This window comes from Ruditapes philippinarum, unplaced genomic scaffold (assembly GCF_026571515.1).
Source record: "Ruditapes philippinarum isolate M1 unplaced genomic scaffold, ASM2657151v2 ctg8_1_1_1_1, whole genome shotgun sequence".
Lineage (NCBI taxonomy): Eukaryota > Metazoa > Mollusca > Bivalvia > Venerida > Veneridae > Ruditapes > Ruditapes philippinarum.
The window spans coordinates 15,833-34,337 of NW_026856049.1; the positions used below are offsets into that span (position 1 = coordinate 15,833).

General features: G+C 31.4%; 1 protein-coding gene across 1 annotated transcript in view; it reads right to left on the bottom strand.

Annotated features, from left to right (window-relative positions):
- Positions 1 to 5,104: 5,104 nt before the first annotated feature.
- Positions 5,105 to 18,505, bottom strand: part of LOC132745238 (TPR repeat-containing protein DDB_G0287407-like) — a 58,473-nt gene continuing 45,072 nt past the window's right edge. The window contains exons 19-20 of the mRNA XM_060734094.1: positions 16,789 to 16,881; positions 5,105 to 7,166 (exon numbers count right to left, since the gene is read on the bottom strand). Of these exons, the coding sequence (XP_060590077.1) occupies positions 5,644 to 7,166; positions 16,789 to 16,881 (1,616 nt within the window). The 3' untranslated portion in view covers positions 5,105 to 5,643. The remainder of the gene's footprint in view (positions 7,167 to 16,788; positions 16,882 to 18,505) is intronic.

An 18,505-nucleotide genomic window follows, 5' to 3' on the forward strand; every position in this document is an offset into this window, starting at 1 on the left:
TAATTTATGGAAAAAACAAAGGGCCATAATTATGTCAAATATTATCTAATCACAAAACCCGTACAACATGCGCTAGGGCACTTGATGACAAAGCATCAATGAAAGTTTGAACAAAATCCATTGAGAAATGTAGGAGGAGTTGCACACAGAAGAAATTTTTTCACTATATATTATCTATGAGGAAAAAAAACATGGGCCATAATTAGGTCATATATTAAGCAATCACAAAACCCCGACAATATGCGTCAGGGCACTTGATGACAAAGCTTCTGTGAAAGTTTGAACTAAGTCCTTTGAGAAATGTAGGAGGAGTTTCACATCGAAGATGAAATTGTTCACTATATATTTTATATGAGGGGAAAAACAGGGGCCATAATAAAGTCAAATATTATGCAATCACAAACCCCCGACAATATGCCCCAAGCCACTTGATGACAAAGCATCTGTGAAAGTTTGAACAAAAGCCCGTCCTGGTTAATATGCAAACGGTGTGAAACCTACGCATCCCCCACCAACCCTCTGGGCACAGCCATTTTTTAAATATAAGTGAAATTGGAACAATTGCAGGCTTCTTCTATGCAATGATACATGCCAAATAACTATGATCTGTGATTTGTAACTTTACATAAGAATACATACATGAAAATAAGTTTTTCTTTCTATGTGACCTCTGGGGCAGAGCCAAAATTGACCCTTAAAGCATGATACATATACATTTTGTAGATGTCAACAAGGCATGCTTCATGCAAAATACTCGTATCTAAGCTTTAAATAAATATTGTTGGGTCCCGTGCAGATGGCTCTTTAATAACTGTTGTTAACTGTTAGATGATCTATTAACTTAAAGGCCCCTTCGCTATGTAATCTGTTCATGTACTTTGGATAATCAAAAGTCTGCATTATAACAACCTAGGCTTGAAACATTGTTATTTTGCTGGCAGTTATAAGAATTAAAACCACAAGCGCAGATTTACAATATATGCTGCCTCATAGGCATTATTTATAAATATCTACTTTAATTAGACACATGCGGACATACTACGATAACATACCAATACTTATTAATAAAGCATATAGAGGGGTCTATTCAAGACTTCTTTACCAGGTACTAAAAATTAACCCATTACTTCATGAGCATTTTGTGAAAAATGGCTGTTTTCATTGAAAAGCCTCCCGTTACAAGTTCAAATTGCTATAGAACTATAAAAAAAAGCTTTAATACTAATCAAACTTGGCACAAATGTTGACTGGACCATTGCCTTGGTAAAAACATGCCCAGGCTTAAATTTCCTGTTACCATGGCGACGAGGGTACATCTCAAAATTGCCAAAAATGATTTTTTCCATCAAAATTGATTTCAAAGTGCTGCAACTTCTCAATGGATTGAGATAAAGTCAAATGCTTTTCAGCGTTGCTAACACGTTACCTTATGATCGATCTGGGGTCTTTTTTAGCCTCTCAAAAGCCCAAAAAATTGGCGATGAGGGGGTCTACAGCCCCCCTTCAACCCCCCCCCCCCAAACAGAAGGGGCACATCCCCCTTCTGCCAACCCCCTGATGTATCTTTTGCTTGGGGGCCGCCCCCAAACAGAAGGGGCACATCCCCCTTCTGCCAACCCCCTGATGTATCTTTTGCTTGGGGGCCGCGCCGAAAAAGTGCTCACCTTTTTTATCAACATTTCTCAAATGAAAACATGTGTTTGGGGCCCAAACAGGACATTTTTTCACTATTTGAGGCCTAAAAGAGGGGGAGGGGTCGAAAGGGCGTTGTTTCGCGTATATATGAGGTAAAGGGTTAAGTCTTCAAGCTTTTATGCTTTTTATCTGACTTAGGAAGACGGACTGACGGACATCAGATGACACTCTTATGAATCCGCAGTAATTAAATAACATTATATTATAAGTTACCTACACAAATAACATAAGGATATTCAAGTTTAACTAATTTTATTTATGTAAGCCCTTAACAATCAACCTTGCGCATCTGTAATATCCGACAACAACACGAAAAATATCTCGAATTTCAATATACAATCGTTCTTACAAAAATTATCATTTACATATGATTAAGAACGGGGCTGGTGCCTGTTAATATACAAGAAATAAAATGGTTATAATTAATACTTAATTTTTAGAATGGAAAATGTAAACATGTACAATTACTTTAACTCACTTATAACATAATTCATCTAGGAAAATATGCAAATTATTAAGGCAGAACTTTTCCGTAATAGAATCTCGACTTAAGTTTTATTTCTGACAATCAGTCTAATGTAAAAAACAAATAATAATAAGATTTTACTAAAATTTTCTTAAGTTAATTTCCCCTTAATAAAATAAAATTAAATTACTTTTTAATGTAAAATAATAGTGTACATTACAAGCCCCATTAATTAAATTAACATATTTTAAACATAAATAATGAGGATACATAATAACAAGGATCGGTGATGGAATGCAAAACTAGATATAAAGCTTTATAAATAATTTACATTGACAATCATTAGAATTTAACATTTTATAACATATCAACTGTATTTAATCAGGAAATAAGTATACATAGGCTAATTAAAAAGTAAATAAGCTCAATAAAATGCGGTGCATTACAATATAATATTTTTGGGCATATGAAAGTGTGTTCTTATTACCTCCATTGATTTAAAGCATTTAAAATTCAGCAATTCAAAAAATGCAGTGGTAGTCATTGGCTAAACATTCTGCAACTCCTTATATTGGTATTTCTTCCATTGAACATATATTTTGATATAATATATGATAAAACAGGTATGGCCACTTGACATCAGCCCTTGAACTCATATCAGTCTTTCAATAAGAGAAAGACTGCCCACAATATGGCAACACAAAGGTAGCACTGTAAATTAACAACTGCCGATATGGTATGGTACTTCAGACATCACTTAAAAAATTGACATTTTATATGCATCATTCATAACTTAATGTTATGTTAGTGAAATTACTTATCTCAAGTAACATCAGTTTCAATTAATAAGATTGTTATATTTCAAATAATTAAATCATATAAACCTATAATTTCCGCAATTGTTATACTCTGAACAGAAAAAAACCCCTAAAAATATCAAGTTTGATAAAACAAGACAGCCATGATGGCCCTTATCTCGCTCACCTGATTAATGAGGCTCTGAATTAATATTATTAATTATTATTAATTAAAGGCAGATATAATGCCATAAATTTAAACTGATATCATAACATTCATCTTTGCACTTGATCGAAATAGTGCAAATGTTAATAAGCTTTTTTCATATATATATGCCATTTTATGTGCTGTGACCTTTTTGATATCAGTTGACCCTTATTCAACCATGCAAACAACCTTTCTGACCAATATATCCAGGATATTTTTTGGCCTGAGTGAGCTAGATTTTGACCATGGATGACTCATGTTCAAAGCTGAGCTAGAAATCATCAAAACAAACTTTCTGACAAATTTTCAGGATATTTGGGATGAAAATATTACCTCTAGAATGTAAACAATATTTTTTCATAATACTGGTTGTGTGAACTACAGAAGTAGTTTTTGACTCCAGATGACCCATATTCAAACATGACATAGAAACCATCTAAACAATGTTTCTGACTAATTTCCAGGATAGTTTTAACCTAAACAGTATCCTTTATTTAGGCTGTGTAATCTAGTTTTTGACCACAGATGAACTATATTTGAACACGAGCTATAAATCAAACAAACAACCTTTCTGACCAATTTCCAGGATATTTGGACCACAACAGTTGCCTCTAAAGCGATAAGGAGGTGTTTTAATATTTGGAGTGTATGACCTACTTTGACCCAAGATGACTCATATTCGAACATGAGCTAGCAATCTTCATAACAACCTTTCTAACCAGGACATTTGGACCAAAACAGTAGCCACTAAAGTAATAACAAGGTTTCTCCATATTTGGACTGTGTGACCTAGTTTTTGACCCCATATGACCCATATTCGAAATAGCCCTGGAAATCATTAGAACAACCTTTCTCACCAATTTCAAGGTATATTTGGTCCCTAGAGTGTTTTTCTATATTTGGAAAACCCAGGGTGGGGCTAATTTTGACACTTTGAACAATATTGTTAGAGGACATATAGATGATATTTACCAAATATCAAAGCTCTAAGCCTTATATCTTCAGAAAAGAAGATTTTTTAGGTTTTACTATATGTACAGTACATAATGAAAATCAATGACCCCCAGGGCAGGGCCAATATCTCTAGTAGAATTGTTTCAGGCAGTAACTTGCTGAGAACAATAATTTATCAATATTATCAAGTAACAAGTATTAAATTAATTTAAAACATTTGATTATTTAACATGAATAAAATTATTTCAGGAGATAACATCATTTTAATATTAACTCAAATCTATTTATTAATGCATTATGTGAGAAATACATGCACATTGTCTACATAAATTTAAAATATCAAGGAATCACTATAAAGATCCTAAAACATTACATATATAATTATAGTTTAACATACATCTTTATACATAAAATTGTGTAGAATAAATGGAAGTTTCTCAGCTGTAGTCCTCTATACTTCTATATGGCCCTGAGCAGAGTGTTTTGCTTTGAAAGCTAAATGGGGATGAACAAGAAGTATTGTGTGACCACAAATGAAAACAAAGGAACACAGTGACCTTCACCCCTAAATGCCAGTAAAAAGGTACACTTGGCTATTTTTGTAGGAAAAGTTTTGTATTCTTTGGCATATAACATGGTGTTAAATGTAAACATCCAAACACAATTTTCAAAGCTTTTTTCTAGATTGTTCTTAATACTTGTTTTCTTGAGTATTTGGGAAATGCTTATAGTGTTTTTTCCCCCAATCTGACTTGGCAAACATGGCAAGTGGTTGTATGTATCTCTTCTAGGGCCTTCAGCAAATACATTGAAATATGTTTAACTGAACATGTATATGAAGGCTGTTTTTTGTGCAAAGTACAGGTTTCCTTGTAATATTTGCATGGTTCCAGACAAAAGACTGTAAATACCATTTGTTCTACACAATTTATCTTGTAGATATCAATGTAATATCCATTTGTATAAGAATAACAATTCTAAATGTCAAGTGTAAATGTTTGTTTAAAATATCAATTCATTGAATCAAATCAGATCAGAAATTAACATACAAATGTAGTTTAAATACTAAATGCTAATTGTAAGTTATACTTCATATATAAATCAGTTAAAGGTCTTAAAATTCCATGGAAGCAATGTTAAGTTATTAAATCTAATTCAACAAAATACAAATTCAATTCCATGAAATTTGAGGCATATCATATCCATATAAAATATATATTCATGCCAAGTAATATTAGAATCAAATACATCATTATAGCGAAAGTCTAAAAGTTTCCATAGAAATGTTAAATTGTTAAATCTTAAATTGACAAAAGGTCATCATAGTTAAAAAAAAATAAAATGGTCATATATAAGTAAGAGTTAAGATCAAGCCATCAAATTTAACTGATGTTCTTCCTGCTTCTCTGCTTCATGATCTTTCTTTTCTTTTTACTAGTTTCAGTACAGTCAAACTTCATTATCACATAATTTTTCACATTAATACATGCATATGAAATAATTAATGATAAAGTTATTATTTATCAATTTATGACTACAGTATCTTTGAAAGTAACCATACTTCCAGTGTTTTGATACATATCATAATCATCTGGTATCATTGGTTCTTCATAAACAAAACTTGCTTGCCTGGGTCTATCTGGTGCTGTCAGACCATTCACTGTTGGGGCCAACATCAACCCATTCTCAACACCTCCTTCAACAATACCAAGCAGTTCATTTTCTTGTGCTGCAATAATTTCTTCAGTTTCTTTCTGACACCTATCACATATAATATACTGCTTTTTATCACGAGGGTAAGGAACATACAAATGCCCTTTGCTGCAAGTATGACCATGTTTCCCAGGATAACCTTTGTTTAGCATTCTTGGATTATTTTTCCTATAGTCACTTTTCATGAATGTCTTATGAGGGTCTTCTGCCACTGGTGAAATAGATTTTTCAAGCCTTTTAGCCTCATAACGTTTTTGTGAACGTTTAGGGGCATAAGGATTATTTACAGTGCTGTAGCGCCCAGGTACATGGTACCATGCGGATTTATGATGTATTACTCTTGAAACATCCTTAGGCCCCATCTCTCCCATTAAACTGTTAACAGAGCTATGAGGACCCATGGTTGTACTTCTAGCATTACTGATATGAAGACTATGAGGACCTCGTGGTATATCACAGTTAGATTTATGACTGGCCGAAGACATTCCTGAAGCACTAGTATACAATGAACTGCCAATGCTTCGTATACTTCGTGCACTACTGATTGGTCGTTTGTGTCTACCTGTAGATTCTTTTCCAGTAGCCATACTCATCTCAGATGTTCGAAGTGTCACTTCACCACTTCTCATTGCTGCTAAATTACCTTGCATCATGTTTTCTGGGCTACCAAATCGACGATACAGTCTTTGTGGTGGAGTCTCTCTTCCCAATGGCTCTTCTACAGGTTTTCTTGTTGGTGTTGCTCTAAATGAAACAGCAGCTTTATCACTTTCTGCTGCAAAACTATCTAACAAGACTTCATTGTTAACTTTGTGTGCTTTATGAACATGTCCAGACTCTCCCTCAATACTGACATGTTTTGTCTCCTCTTCAGCATGTAGAGAATGTTCACTGTGTGGAGATAATTGTGGGGATATACCATCTTTCTGTTTTAATTTCCTATGTACAGTTTCTCTTTGTAAAAGCCTTGGTGTAAAACTTGACTCAAGCATTAACTTCTCTGATGCAGACATTGTGCTTGTCTGTTTGCTCATTGCATTGACAAAGTCCATCTGGCTACTCACAGGACGAGAGATGTTTTGGCTGTATGAACGGGACACGTGACTTCCTGCCCGTGACATCTGACTTCCTGGCCGGGACACCTGACCATAACTGCTTGATCTGCCAGACTGCAGACGTGATTTCTTTTCAATGTTGGCTAGATCGTGACTCCTCCATGACAAGGAGCTGTATGGTCTTTCTGATGACCTTATATCATGTTTAGCTGCCTTCAACGACGTTTCTAGATTGTTTAAGTACTGGCGAACTGCCCTTGTTTCTATATGCTCACTTCCTGAAATATAAGACATGAACATTTGAATTAATAGGAAAGAGCAATCACTCATCAAAATATCAAGTAAAAGATATTTTCAAATCAAATACAGAAATTACCATTACTTCAAAAGAAATGATAAACCCTTAAGACCAGACTAATATGTTAATGTTTTGTGATAACTTAAACAGCTTAAACCCTGTTTAGACTATTTATTGTATAAGTATCCCTATTAAGTTGTCTAAATGCTAGATATCTTAAAAAGTTTCACACCGACTTTGTATCAAAAGGAAATAACAGATTCTTATACATAAAACATGCAGCATTTAAACAGTTTTTGCTACCAAAAGGGAAATATTTCATCAGAGCAGCTTAAGTCTTAAGACAAGAATATTTCAGATTTCTTTATTCAACAAATTTAATATTTCTAGTTAATGCAATTCTATTTTAACTGCAAATTTGCTGACCAAACTATGACAGTAATACAACAAAATATGACAGTAATACAACAAACTATGACAGTAATACAACAAACTATGACAGTAATACAATAAACTATGACATTAATACAACAAACTATGATAGTAATACAACAAACTATGACAGTAATACAACAAATTATGACAGTAATACAACAAACTATGACAGTAATACAATAAACTATGACCGTAATACAATAAACTATGACATTAATACAACAAACTATGACAGTAATACAACAAACTATGACAGTAATACAATAAACTATGACAGTAATACAACAAATTATGATAGTAATACAACAAACTATGACAGTAATACAACAAATTATGATAGTAATACAACAAACTATGACAGTAATACAACAAACCTACATGTTCACAGTATACAGTCAAACCTGTCTTATAATGTTCAGACAAAGGAAATGTAAAACACGTTTTACTTGTAGACAAAAGTTTCAAACAAGTTATTATGCACTGATATTCGGTGACCAATTCTTTTTGTTTTAGTGAACATCTAATATATCTCACTAAACAAGAAGTATCTTTAAAAAAAATACTTGGCCAAGGTAAAACTGGTTAACTTGCATATGTTATTTATATATAGAAATATTAGCATTGCTTGCATAACCATGACATAACATATGTAGGAAGATAGGGCATACTTTAAAGGCTTTAAATAAACAAAATTTCAATATTGCAAACATGGTTGGACTACTCTACATATAACATGGCCCTGATATTCTACAACGTTGCATCACAACTAATGAGGCAATAACAACAATAGAACCAAACAATGTTAATTTATACGATGTCATGAAAATCTTTTTGTTGTACATAGTTCTAATTTAAAAACCAACGTTTTTGAAAAGCCCAAAGTTTAGAGGACTGTTCATGATTTAGTAGAAGTTAGATTACATTAGATCCCCTCAATCCTATTCAGAAGAAAAATTGTGAATTATCTGCCCTTGGATTAAGCAGAAACGTCCAATTCAGTGGCAGATAACGAACCACTCAAAATGTTTCTATTATCATATTCTAACAACATGCTCTTAGTTTAAATAAATTCTATTAAAAAAATTAATTTTCCCTTTATTTCTATTTCTATATGAAAACTCCAGAAAACTGTTTTTAAAATCAATCCAGGAGTGACAATTGTTGAATGGATACAACTAATATCATGACTTTGAAATACAAGTGTGACCTTGACCCTTCAGGTTGGGACCTAATTCATCATCATTATGTCCAACATATTTATGCATACAATATTTAAAATCAGTATAAACATCATAAAATATTGATTGCAGTTGTTGATTGCAGTTGTTACAAAACAATGATTTGCAAACTTAAATCTAGAGGTAATAATACTTAAAATCTATACTTTATAATCATGGATTAAAGACTTTGAAGATTTAAATCCAAGTTTGCAGGTCACCTGATCTGTGAACCCAATCATTTATAGGTTGAAGATCAATTTTTCATGGATTTACTGAAGTTATTTGATATGATTAAGCTACTTAAGATATTATAAAGCATTAAAAAGCATTTGAAGTGAAAGCAACATATCAATATATTTACCATAAAAATCCATACCTACCACTTACGGAATATTAGGTAAGAAATAATATCAAAATAATCTCAAACAAGAGGTCCTTAATGAACTTATGATTCTCACTTAAGAACTTCACAAATGCAGCATGTATAACAAACATGTCAATATCAGTAAAGCTCGAATTCGCTATTACTTTCATTATCTGTTTTACATCAATATTGACATATAGAAGTGACGAAAATTCCTATATAAAAGCATACGATTTATTGCCTACATTTTTGACAACCTGAAAAGTTACTTATTCAGCGTTTCAAACCGTAATTATTTGAGTGTAGAGGTAGAGTGTCTCCATAAGTGAGACCTTTACCTTTATTATAGATAAATCATGTAAATCTTCATTCAAATGGCATCAGTAGTCCGGACAAATTTTAAAAATTAAATCATTAAAAGACCATAACTCTGACAAAAATCAATAAACCAATGCAGATAATATGCACAACTGAACTTTGTATTGAAAATTGCTATTAAGTTTGGGTAAAATTGCACCGCCCTTTTGGAGGAGTAATCCAGACAAGCTTCTATGTAGCTGGCAACACAAATAAAACACCTTTATTATTTAAGGGCCATAACTTGATCAAAACTCATGCAACCGGAAACCTGTGTAAAATGCAAAAGTACTAAATGAGCTACCAATCAATCATGTAATGTTTCATTGAAATTGCATCAGAGGTATAAGAGGAGTAGTCCGGACAAATTTTATTCAAGGGCCATGACCCACCCAAAAATCATTCAAGCTGAAAACCTGTGTACTATGCATGAGTACTTGAGCAATAGATCAATCCTGTAAATTGCATTAAGGTTATAAGAGGAGAAGTATGGAAAAGTTTTATAATAAAAATCATAAAAGAGCCATAACTCTGACAAAAAAAATTGAACCGTAAAATTCCAATATCATGCACAACTAGACTTGGTACTGATCGTGCCTGTGAAATTTCACCAGTAGTTTCTGAGAAGTAGCCCAGAAAAGCTTCTGTGTAGGTGCAAATAAAAAAGCCCTTATCATTCAAATAAACTCGCCAACAGGCCACCACCGGCATGAAAGCCAAACATAACATACAAATTTAAAAGAAATTAAGGAAACCTTTTTTTTTGTTTTGATCTCCACACTTTATTTTGCCAAAGTAAAAATTAATTCACAAAATTTTAAAAAATCTACCCTTAGTTTTATAAATTCGGGGTTTTTTTTAAATTTTTTTAACAAACAAAGGAAAACCCTATCCCCCGGGGGAGGGCTAGTTTTGAACTAGAGGAAAAATTTTGAACAATTTTGGTAGATACCTAAATATACAATACCAAAATCAAACTTAACCTTTTAAGAAATAATTTTTTTTTTTTTCACTAATTACATAAAACAAACCCCCGGGGGGGGCCAAATTTTTGACCCCGGGGCAAATTTTTTGTTCAATCTTGCTAGAGTTAAATACAAAAATTTCAGAAAATATCTAATCTAGTTTTTCTTTTAGAAAGTTTTTAGTTTTTATAACAAAGGCCCTATCCCCCCGGGCAGGCAATTTTTCAAAAGGGAAAAAGAAAATTTTGGAAAACCTTAAATAAAATAAAATCCCCTCGCCGGTCCCTTAAAAGAATATTATTTTCATTTCAAAGTGAAAAAAGACCCCGGGGGCGGGCCGATTGCCCCCAGGGCTAAAATTGAAAATTTGGGAGGTCACCAAAAACCTTTATCAAAATCAAGCCAGGTTTTTGGGTCTTTCAAAAATTTTTTTTATTATTTTAAATTTTTTGGTTGCCAGGAAACCCAGAACGCATAAAAAATTTTTTTTAAAAACTTTGGAAGGGCCCACCAAAACAATCCGAATTTGGTTAAAAAAATTTTTTTCACAAAATTTTTTTTAATTTCACTAATAACAAATATAACACAAACACCCAAAAAAACACACACACGGGTAATCGCTAATCCCCCCGCATGAACGGGGCAAAAAATAATTTTATCATTCAAGGGCCATAACTCGGCCAACAAGAGCCACCACCGGGCGGGGGCAACGTTCGATAAGAGCAAACAATAAATGGTTCATACAAATCTTTAAAAAGAAAATTAAAGAAAAGAAATTAAGTTTTTCCTTTTTTTATTTTTAATAGATCTGTCTAATCACACTTGTTGTTTTGTCCAAGCATGAATCCTTTCCAAAAAATAAATGACAAAATATGAAAATACAATCCAAATTCTATCATTTGACAGTCAAGGTCATTTAAAGGTCAATGACATATCTAAATTATTCCCTATGTATATTTAGTCACAAGTGTTGTTTTGTCCACATATGAATCAAATCTGGACATAAATAACAAAATTATGACAATTTCACCAAAATTCTATACTTTAATAGCGATAGTCTAGGTCATTTAAAGTTCAAGGTCAAGGTCAGTTCAACCTTTAAAAATGCCTTGTTCAAAAGGTTGTCAAGGCCAATTTGACTTTGATATACATGATGGTCCTGACCTAAAAGATGTAGAGGTGACACAATAAATGCAGATGCTGTGGCCGATAAGGTCATAACAAAAGCTCCATTTACTTTTCTTTCAAAATAGCCAAATATCAATACAATTTGTATGATGGTACAAGGACCATGTAGTTTCATTTAATTTAAAAGAGTTCTCAGATATAATGTATACAACATGTACAGAAAAGAATCCTCAAAGTTATAATATAATGTTTTTCATCATCTTTGATTGCTAAATATATTTTCTCTGATAATCATTTATTATTAATGTTTAAATATGTTAAATACTAAAATTAAATGTAAACTACTATACCTGATATTTTTAATTCATGCTCAGGAATTCCTGTTAAAAATGTATGAATTGTTGTATACATTTTCTTGCCTTTTCAAGGAAATTTCTTAAATCCAGCTAGAATAATATTTTCAGAGTTACATTGCACACTATGCTGTTGATTAAATGTTCCAATACATTATAACAAAAGGTCTCAATCAGCCAAGCTATTCATCATTACGTATTAAAACATCCTTTTTGTTGTAAATTTTTAAGCTAAAGAACACAATATAAAAGAGAGTTTTCATCAGGCTTAGTGTGTCTGATCCCCTGTCAGTAAATGCCCCACATGACCTCTAAGTATTTTATACTTGCCACGTTCAAATCAATAAGAATAAATCATCTATCTATATTCTGTATCCATTAATGACAAAAGTCCTTGATTGTTCTTTGACTCAGTGTCACATTTCCTTTTTCAATACTTCATCGTCGTATTATTTTTCTCCAATCTATGCTTCCTAATAAGTAACTATTATATACATGCATATATGAATGGTTTATTGTTCAATATATCAGATATCAACAGAGCAGTTACCTAATGTTTATATGATAATTATTTGATTAAATGCAATAATGATTATGAATCATGAATACCGTGACCTGAATAAATATTCCTAGAGATTCTATCTCTCATATTGTAGATATTTATCATTTTAATACTCTTAAGTACCTAAAAGAATGATTAAAAGAATGATTTAACACTGCACAATTCTTATATACTAAACTACCAGTTGTTTTCATTGACAAGACTTAGTGCAACTTTATTCAATGTAACTTGTATACCATATGCTTATGTTTATTAATCCAAGCATTCAAATGTTATCAAACAACAATACAAGAGGGCCATTATGGCCCTAGATCACACACCTAAGATATATTGCTAGAAAATGTCACATATTTTTAATGCAGAAGTAAGTAATTAGGTCATATTGGGTGTGTTATTTTTGTTGCGCTGCATTTATAAGCTGCTTGACCATTCTAGCTAAGTGTCTAGGTATTTACACCTTGTACATTTTAACTATTTTCTACCCCTGACTATAACATTATAAATAATGGTCTGCAGTTTACTGACTGCTGACTTGAGACAGGATAACATTTTTATAAAACAGTGTGGAATTTGCTGCTGTCTCAGACATGAAACTGACTATTACAGGACAGGGTCATGTTAAAACAAGAGTGCATCAGTATGGAGCCATCTATATAACATTCGTATAGAACATACCACCTAACGATCATTCTTTGAAGTTTTGTCAAAATCTATATTGTAGTTTAGTGAGATATATATGTTTAAAGAAACTTAGGATAACAATGTGGAGAGGTGGATAATTTAGCTTGCATGTGGAATCCCTCTGAAATTTGGATATCAACTAGCGATAATCACAAAAAAACTAGTAAAAATCACACAAAAACTAGTGAAAATCTGCAAAGTATTAACTCATGACCCCATCTGGAAATATAGTATAAAATCAACCCCTTTAGGTTATGCAGTAACTCCTGATAAGTAACAAATGACAATGAATAAAGACCACAGTCACACTGACATCATAAAAGCTTATCTCTGAGCAATTTCCGGGTTCAGGTGAGCTATAAAAAAAGCCACTATGAAAATGTAAATATTAGAAATTCCAGAATACAGTCCTTGTTTATATAATTTTATGTGACGCACCTATGATCTCACTGATTATAAATGATCCAAATATTTATCATATTTCAAACTGAATATGAATTATCTCTTTTTTAATATATTCACACAAGGCCTGATTTAATCTTGTACAAATAATTTTGAACATTTATTTCCTTACACTATCAACACTGTAATCTAATAAGACAAAAGAATAATCATGAAAAATCCTCGTTTAATTTAAAAAACAAATTTAAACACTCTATGTACTTTTATGTAACACTTTTTACATCAAATACAATACTAATTTTTTCATTTAATATTTATGACTTTAATCAGTTTGGAATAATACAAGAACACAATTTTCCCCTGCACATTTCATATAGAATTGAAAGGTTATAATGCCAATACCATTATGAATTACTGTTACAAATATCAAATAAAAATCCAATCTGTTTTACAACAGTAGGTGGCATTACTAGATATTAGAATGATAGGCTTTATAATTAAACTTCTTACTGACAATAACTGTGACAGATATTCAATATAATATTACCATTATAAATCTCAATGTACTATAAATAAATTGACCTGTTCCCAACTTAAGTTTAACATTCAACTAACATATAACATAAACATTAATTCAATCTCAACAATATTGAAAATATGTATAAACATTAGCATTTTTCTAAATAAATATTTGATTTTCACTTTAAGTTTTCAAATGAACAAATTTTAACTTTTGAACAACCTATCTTACAATGAAATAATACAATTTTATATATAAAAATACTTTATACAACAAGATGGCCATTTGGGAAACAGAATAAAAAGTACATTTGTTTGTATCTTTTCCTCTGGCACAAATAGGAAAAACTCTGGAAAATAACCAATTTTTCATGAACTTCATGGAAACAAGCTTTTCCAGATATATGGAGAACTCTGGAACTGGATCTTACCATCAAAAGAAAAACCATGAAACAGTTCTGGGAAGTCTGCAGACTCAACTTTTAGACAATTTACAAGGAGTTTTACTCTGCATGAAACACACTTTTGAAATAAAGAAAAACAAACACACTTTTGAAATAAAGAAAAACAAAAACAATTTGGCATGTTTTCTTCATTAGTTTTTAGAATGACCTTCCCCTAGGTGTTTATGATATGTCAGCATTATAGTGATTAAAGGCTTTTTTCATGACATCATATTGCCTAACAATCTTGTCATGTAAAGTGTTATAAAAGTCGGATAAGGATCATTATGTCAAAATTAGGAAAATTCTAATTTTAACAGGAAGATAATTTTGAAAATAATAATCCTTTGAAAAATAGAGAAATTAGAGCAAAAAAAAGAATAATGTGAAAAAATGTTATCAATTTAATACTTTCATTACAGCAAGGTACATTTCAATGTAGAAGGTAAAAAAATTACATAAAATTTCAATCATCTTCTTATTGAATATCTAACTTTAATTTAAACTATTTAACTTAAAGAATAATAAGTATTTGAAAATGTGTATCCTCATATTATGTAATTCATCTAAAACATATGAATTACAAATTATCATATCATAAAATTGCAATGTATATCTTTATGAAACATTTTTGATAATCAAAAAGAAAACAAAAATATCATTATTTATAAGCAAGCTCCATATATCACATACTATTGGATATATTCATACAATAAAGTGCCAATTTAAAATACCTCAAATAATTTATTCTATGCTTATCTGTGAAATACTGAGGTGATTGATGGTTGGGCTTATTGAAAAACAATTGTATATGTATAAATTGATTCATAGTGATGGAAATTGAATATGTTTATTAGTTACAGTAACTGCTTTATCATGGCCACCATATCGGATTCGTTATTGGATGTAATATTAATGTCTAAGGCATTACAATAAACCATTAGCTTTTCCTATGGCATTGATTTAAGCCTACCGGTCCTGTCCTGTCACAGTATAAAACAAGAACTAGTATGGAAGTAATGGAATTTCCGTATGGTAATGCTTCCCTTTCACAACTGTGCAGTCATCTAAACAGACGTTATACTTTATTCGGTGACCATTTTCTTCAAAGCTTTAATAAGTTATAGAGTTGGGTTATATAGACATATAAATATACACTTTGAAAATTTGCAGCAGTTTTTCATTGGATCACTGAAACAGACCAGTCTGTGAAACTGTCACTCTGATTAAAAAGTTCTTGTTACCAAATCAGTGTAGAATTCTGACACAATTTTATCAAATAAGCAGAAGAAAGGTAAGAAACCCTGTAACCAAATCATAATTTCTTTAGACATATAATAAAATTTATAGCAAATGACTAAAGACAGAGTGAGTGTGGAACAGCAGTTTAAATGATCAGAATGACTAGAAATGCGTTCTAACACCACAAATGCAGACATAATTTCGAATGTTATAATAATATTTAGTTCCAAATTTGTTTGCACAAACCATTTTTTCATTCTAAGTTCAAGGCCCTTAAACTATTCAATGTTAACACAAACCATTTTAAAAAAAAGTTTAAGGCCCTGAAACAATTCATTGGTAACCTTTGGTAACCTTTGTACCTGAAATAATGATAAAAAATTGTTCAAGGGAGATAACTGTCAAAAAAACATCTGACCATGACCATATAAAATACCAGCACATGCAATATCAACCACGAACATACATTCCTATAAAAGTTAGAGCAGAAAGTGAAAATTTCTTTTCTTTTTTTCAAAGTTAAAGGGGCATAACTCTGCCAAAAATCATTAAACCATGAACAAACTTGACCTGGGCATTTTTGAGTTGAATGTGTACATGGGGAGATAATGAACAGAAACTGAAAATTTCTTCAAGGGGCATAACTCTGTGGAAAATCATTGAACCATGACCAAATTCGAACTTGACCTCCATTTTCCTATGATATCCATATGTCAAATTTGAGCTGAATCCAAGATAATGAACGGAAACTGATGATGATGGAATGACAGAAGGACAGAATGACAGATAAGGCAAAACAATATGTCTCCAAATTTTTGAGAGACATAAGAAATTATTATTATAAATATTAATAAAATAATAAATAAATAAAATATAAATAAATATTAAACAAAAATGAAGTATATTTTAATTAAAATAAAGTAAACATTACCAAGTCTTGTAATTCTTATATCTAGAGCTCTTGTTAGCAAACTGTTACATTCTGCTCGTCCACAAAAACTTGTCTCCTGTTTCAACAACTTTCCTGAAATATACAATATCACACATGTGATAATAATCAAAGCTGAAAAGGTGGTAAATTTTGGTCAAACAATGCAATATTTTTTGTAATCTTTACTTAATTTTTTTTTAACCTGAGCCATTAATCCTGTTTATTTGTTATCAACATTTTTAAAAAGTAAAAAAAAAGCTCTGAGCAAACAATATATTCTACACTTGAATAAATAATTAGTGAGGAATTTGTTCCTTGTAGACAGTCAGTTTATGTATGATAGATATATGTCAACAGTATTGTTTTCTTCACATGATGCTATAACAATGATACCAATATATTACTTGTATTAACAAAAAACAAGAGCTGTCAGAGAAGAAAGAGACAGTCAACTTTTAACTTAAATACTGGACGCAGTAAAGGAAGACAAAACTATGGGGGGGGGATGTGATACAAATATATTTCTGTATCAGTATCAAAAATACACTCAAATGTTCAATATTTTTGCACAACATAATATGCATGTAACCATGTCAATAAAAGTTAAACTGACATTTCTATACTCTAATGGAAAAAACAAAAAATAATTTGTAGTCTGAAGTCAATCCCTTCAGTAACAAAAATGATAAGAGCAAAAAGTAGATAAAGTTTTTAAAGTAAAATTTAAGTTCAAAGAGGAAATAACTCTTGAAATAAAGATGCTAGAGTTTTGAACATTGTCATGCATGATGTGAGTAATGACAAAGAACAATTATCTTTAGTCTGCAATAGATAACATTTATAATAAGAAAGATAATTATTCTTAAGAAAATATAACAATTTTCAAATAAATTCTAGAAAAGATACCATTTATAATGCTTTTAAAGTAAATCTTTTGAAAAATAAAGAAGTTAGAGCAAAAAATAACAATTTCTATTAAACAAGAGCTGTCCGTAAGACAGCGCGCTCGACTTTTTTATTGCTTGCCAATAAAAAAAGTTTTTGCAGTAAAAGGCAATACAAGAATCTCTGTATTTTTAAAGTGAACAATGGCCATGAGCATTAAGATATTTAGTGAAGAATTATTTTACTGAATTGTGTGATACCCTTGAACACTGCAGGTTCAGTGGATAGGAATGAATTTTTTTAGATTTTTTAAGTTTTTTAGTGCTTGCCTATAATACAAAACATTGACAGTTAAGGGCCATAATTCAAATAAAATCTTTGACAGAATTACCTTCTCCTGGACATGTTTGGGAATCATGATTGTAAACAAGTATTCCAACTTTCAAATTAATATCTCAAACAGTTCAGTCAAAAAGTGGATGGTACTAAAAACTTAACCAAGATTCTAAGTCGATAAAAGGCCTTAATTTTTAAAACAAATCCTTGACAGAGTTACCTTCTCTTGCGTACAGATGGGGTAATGATGTGAAATAGCATTAAAAGTTTCAAAGCAATATCTCAAAGGGTTAAGGCAATAAGTGGATTTTACCCATATTCAATGTATTTTCTAAGTCAAAAAGGGGCATAATTCTGTCAAAAACCTTGACAGAGTTATGTCCTCTTGTCTGTTGATGAAGGTCGTGATGGTAAACAAGTATGGTCAGTTTCAAAGCAATACCTCCAATGGTTTTGAAATAAAGTGAGGTGGTACAAAAAACTTAACCAAGCTCAA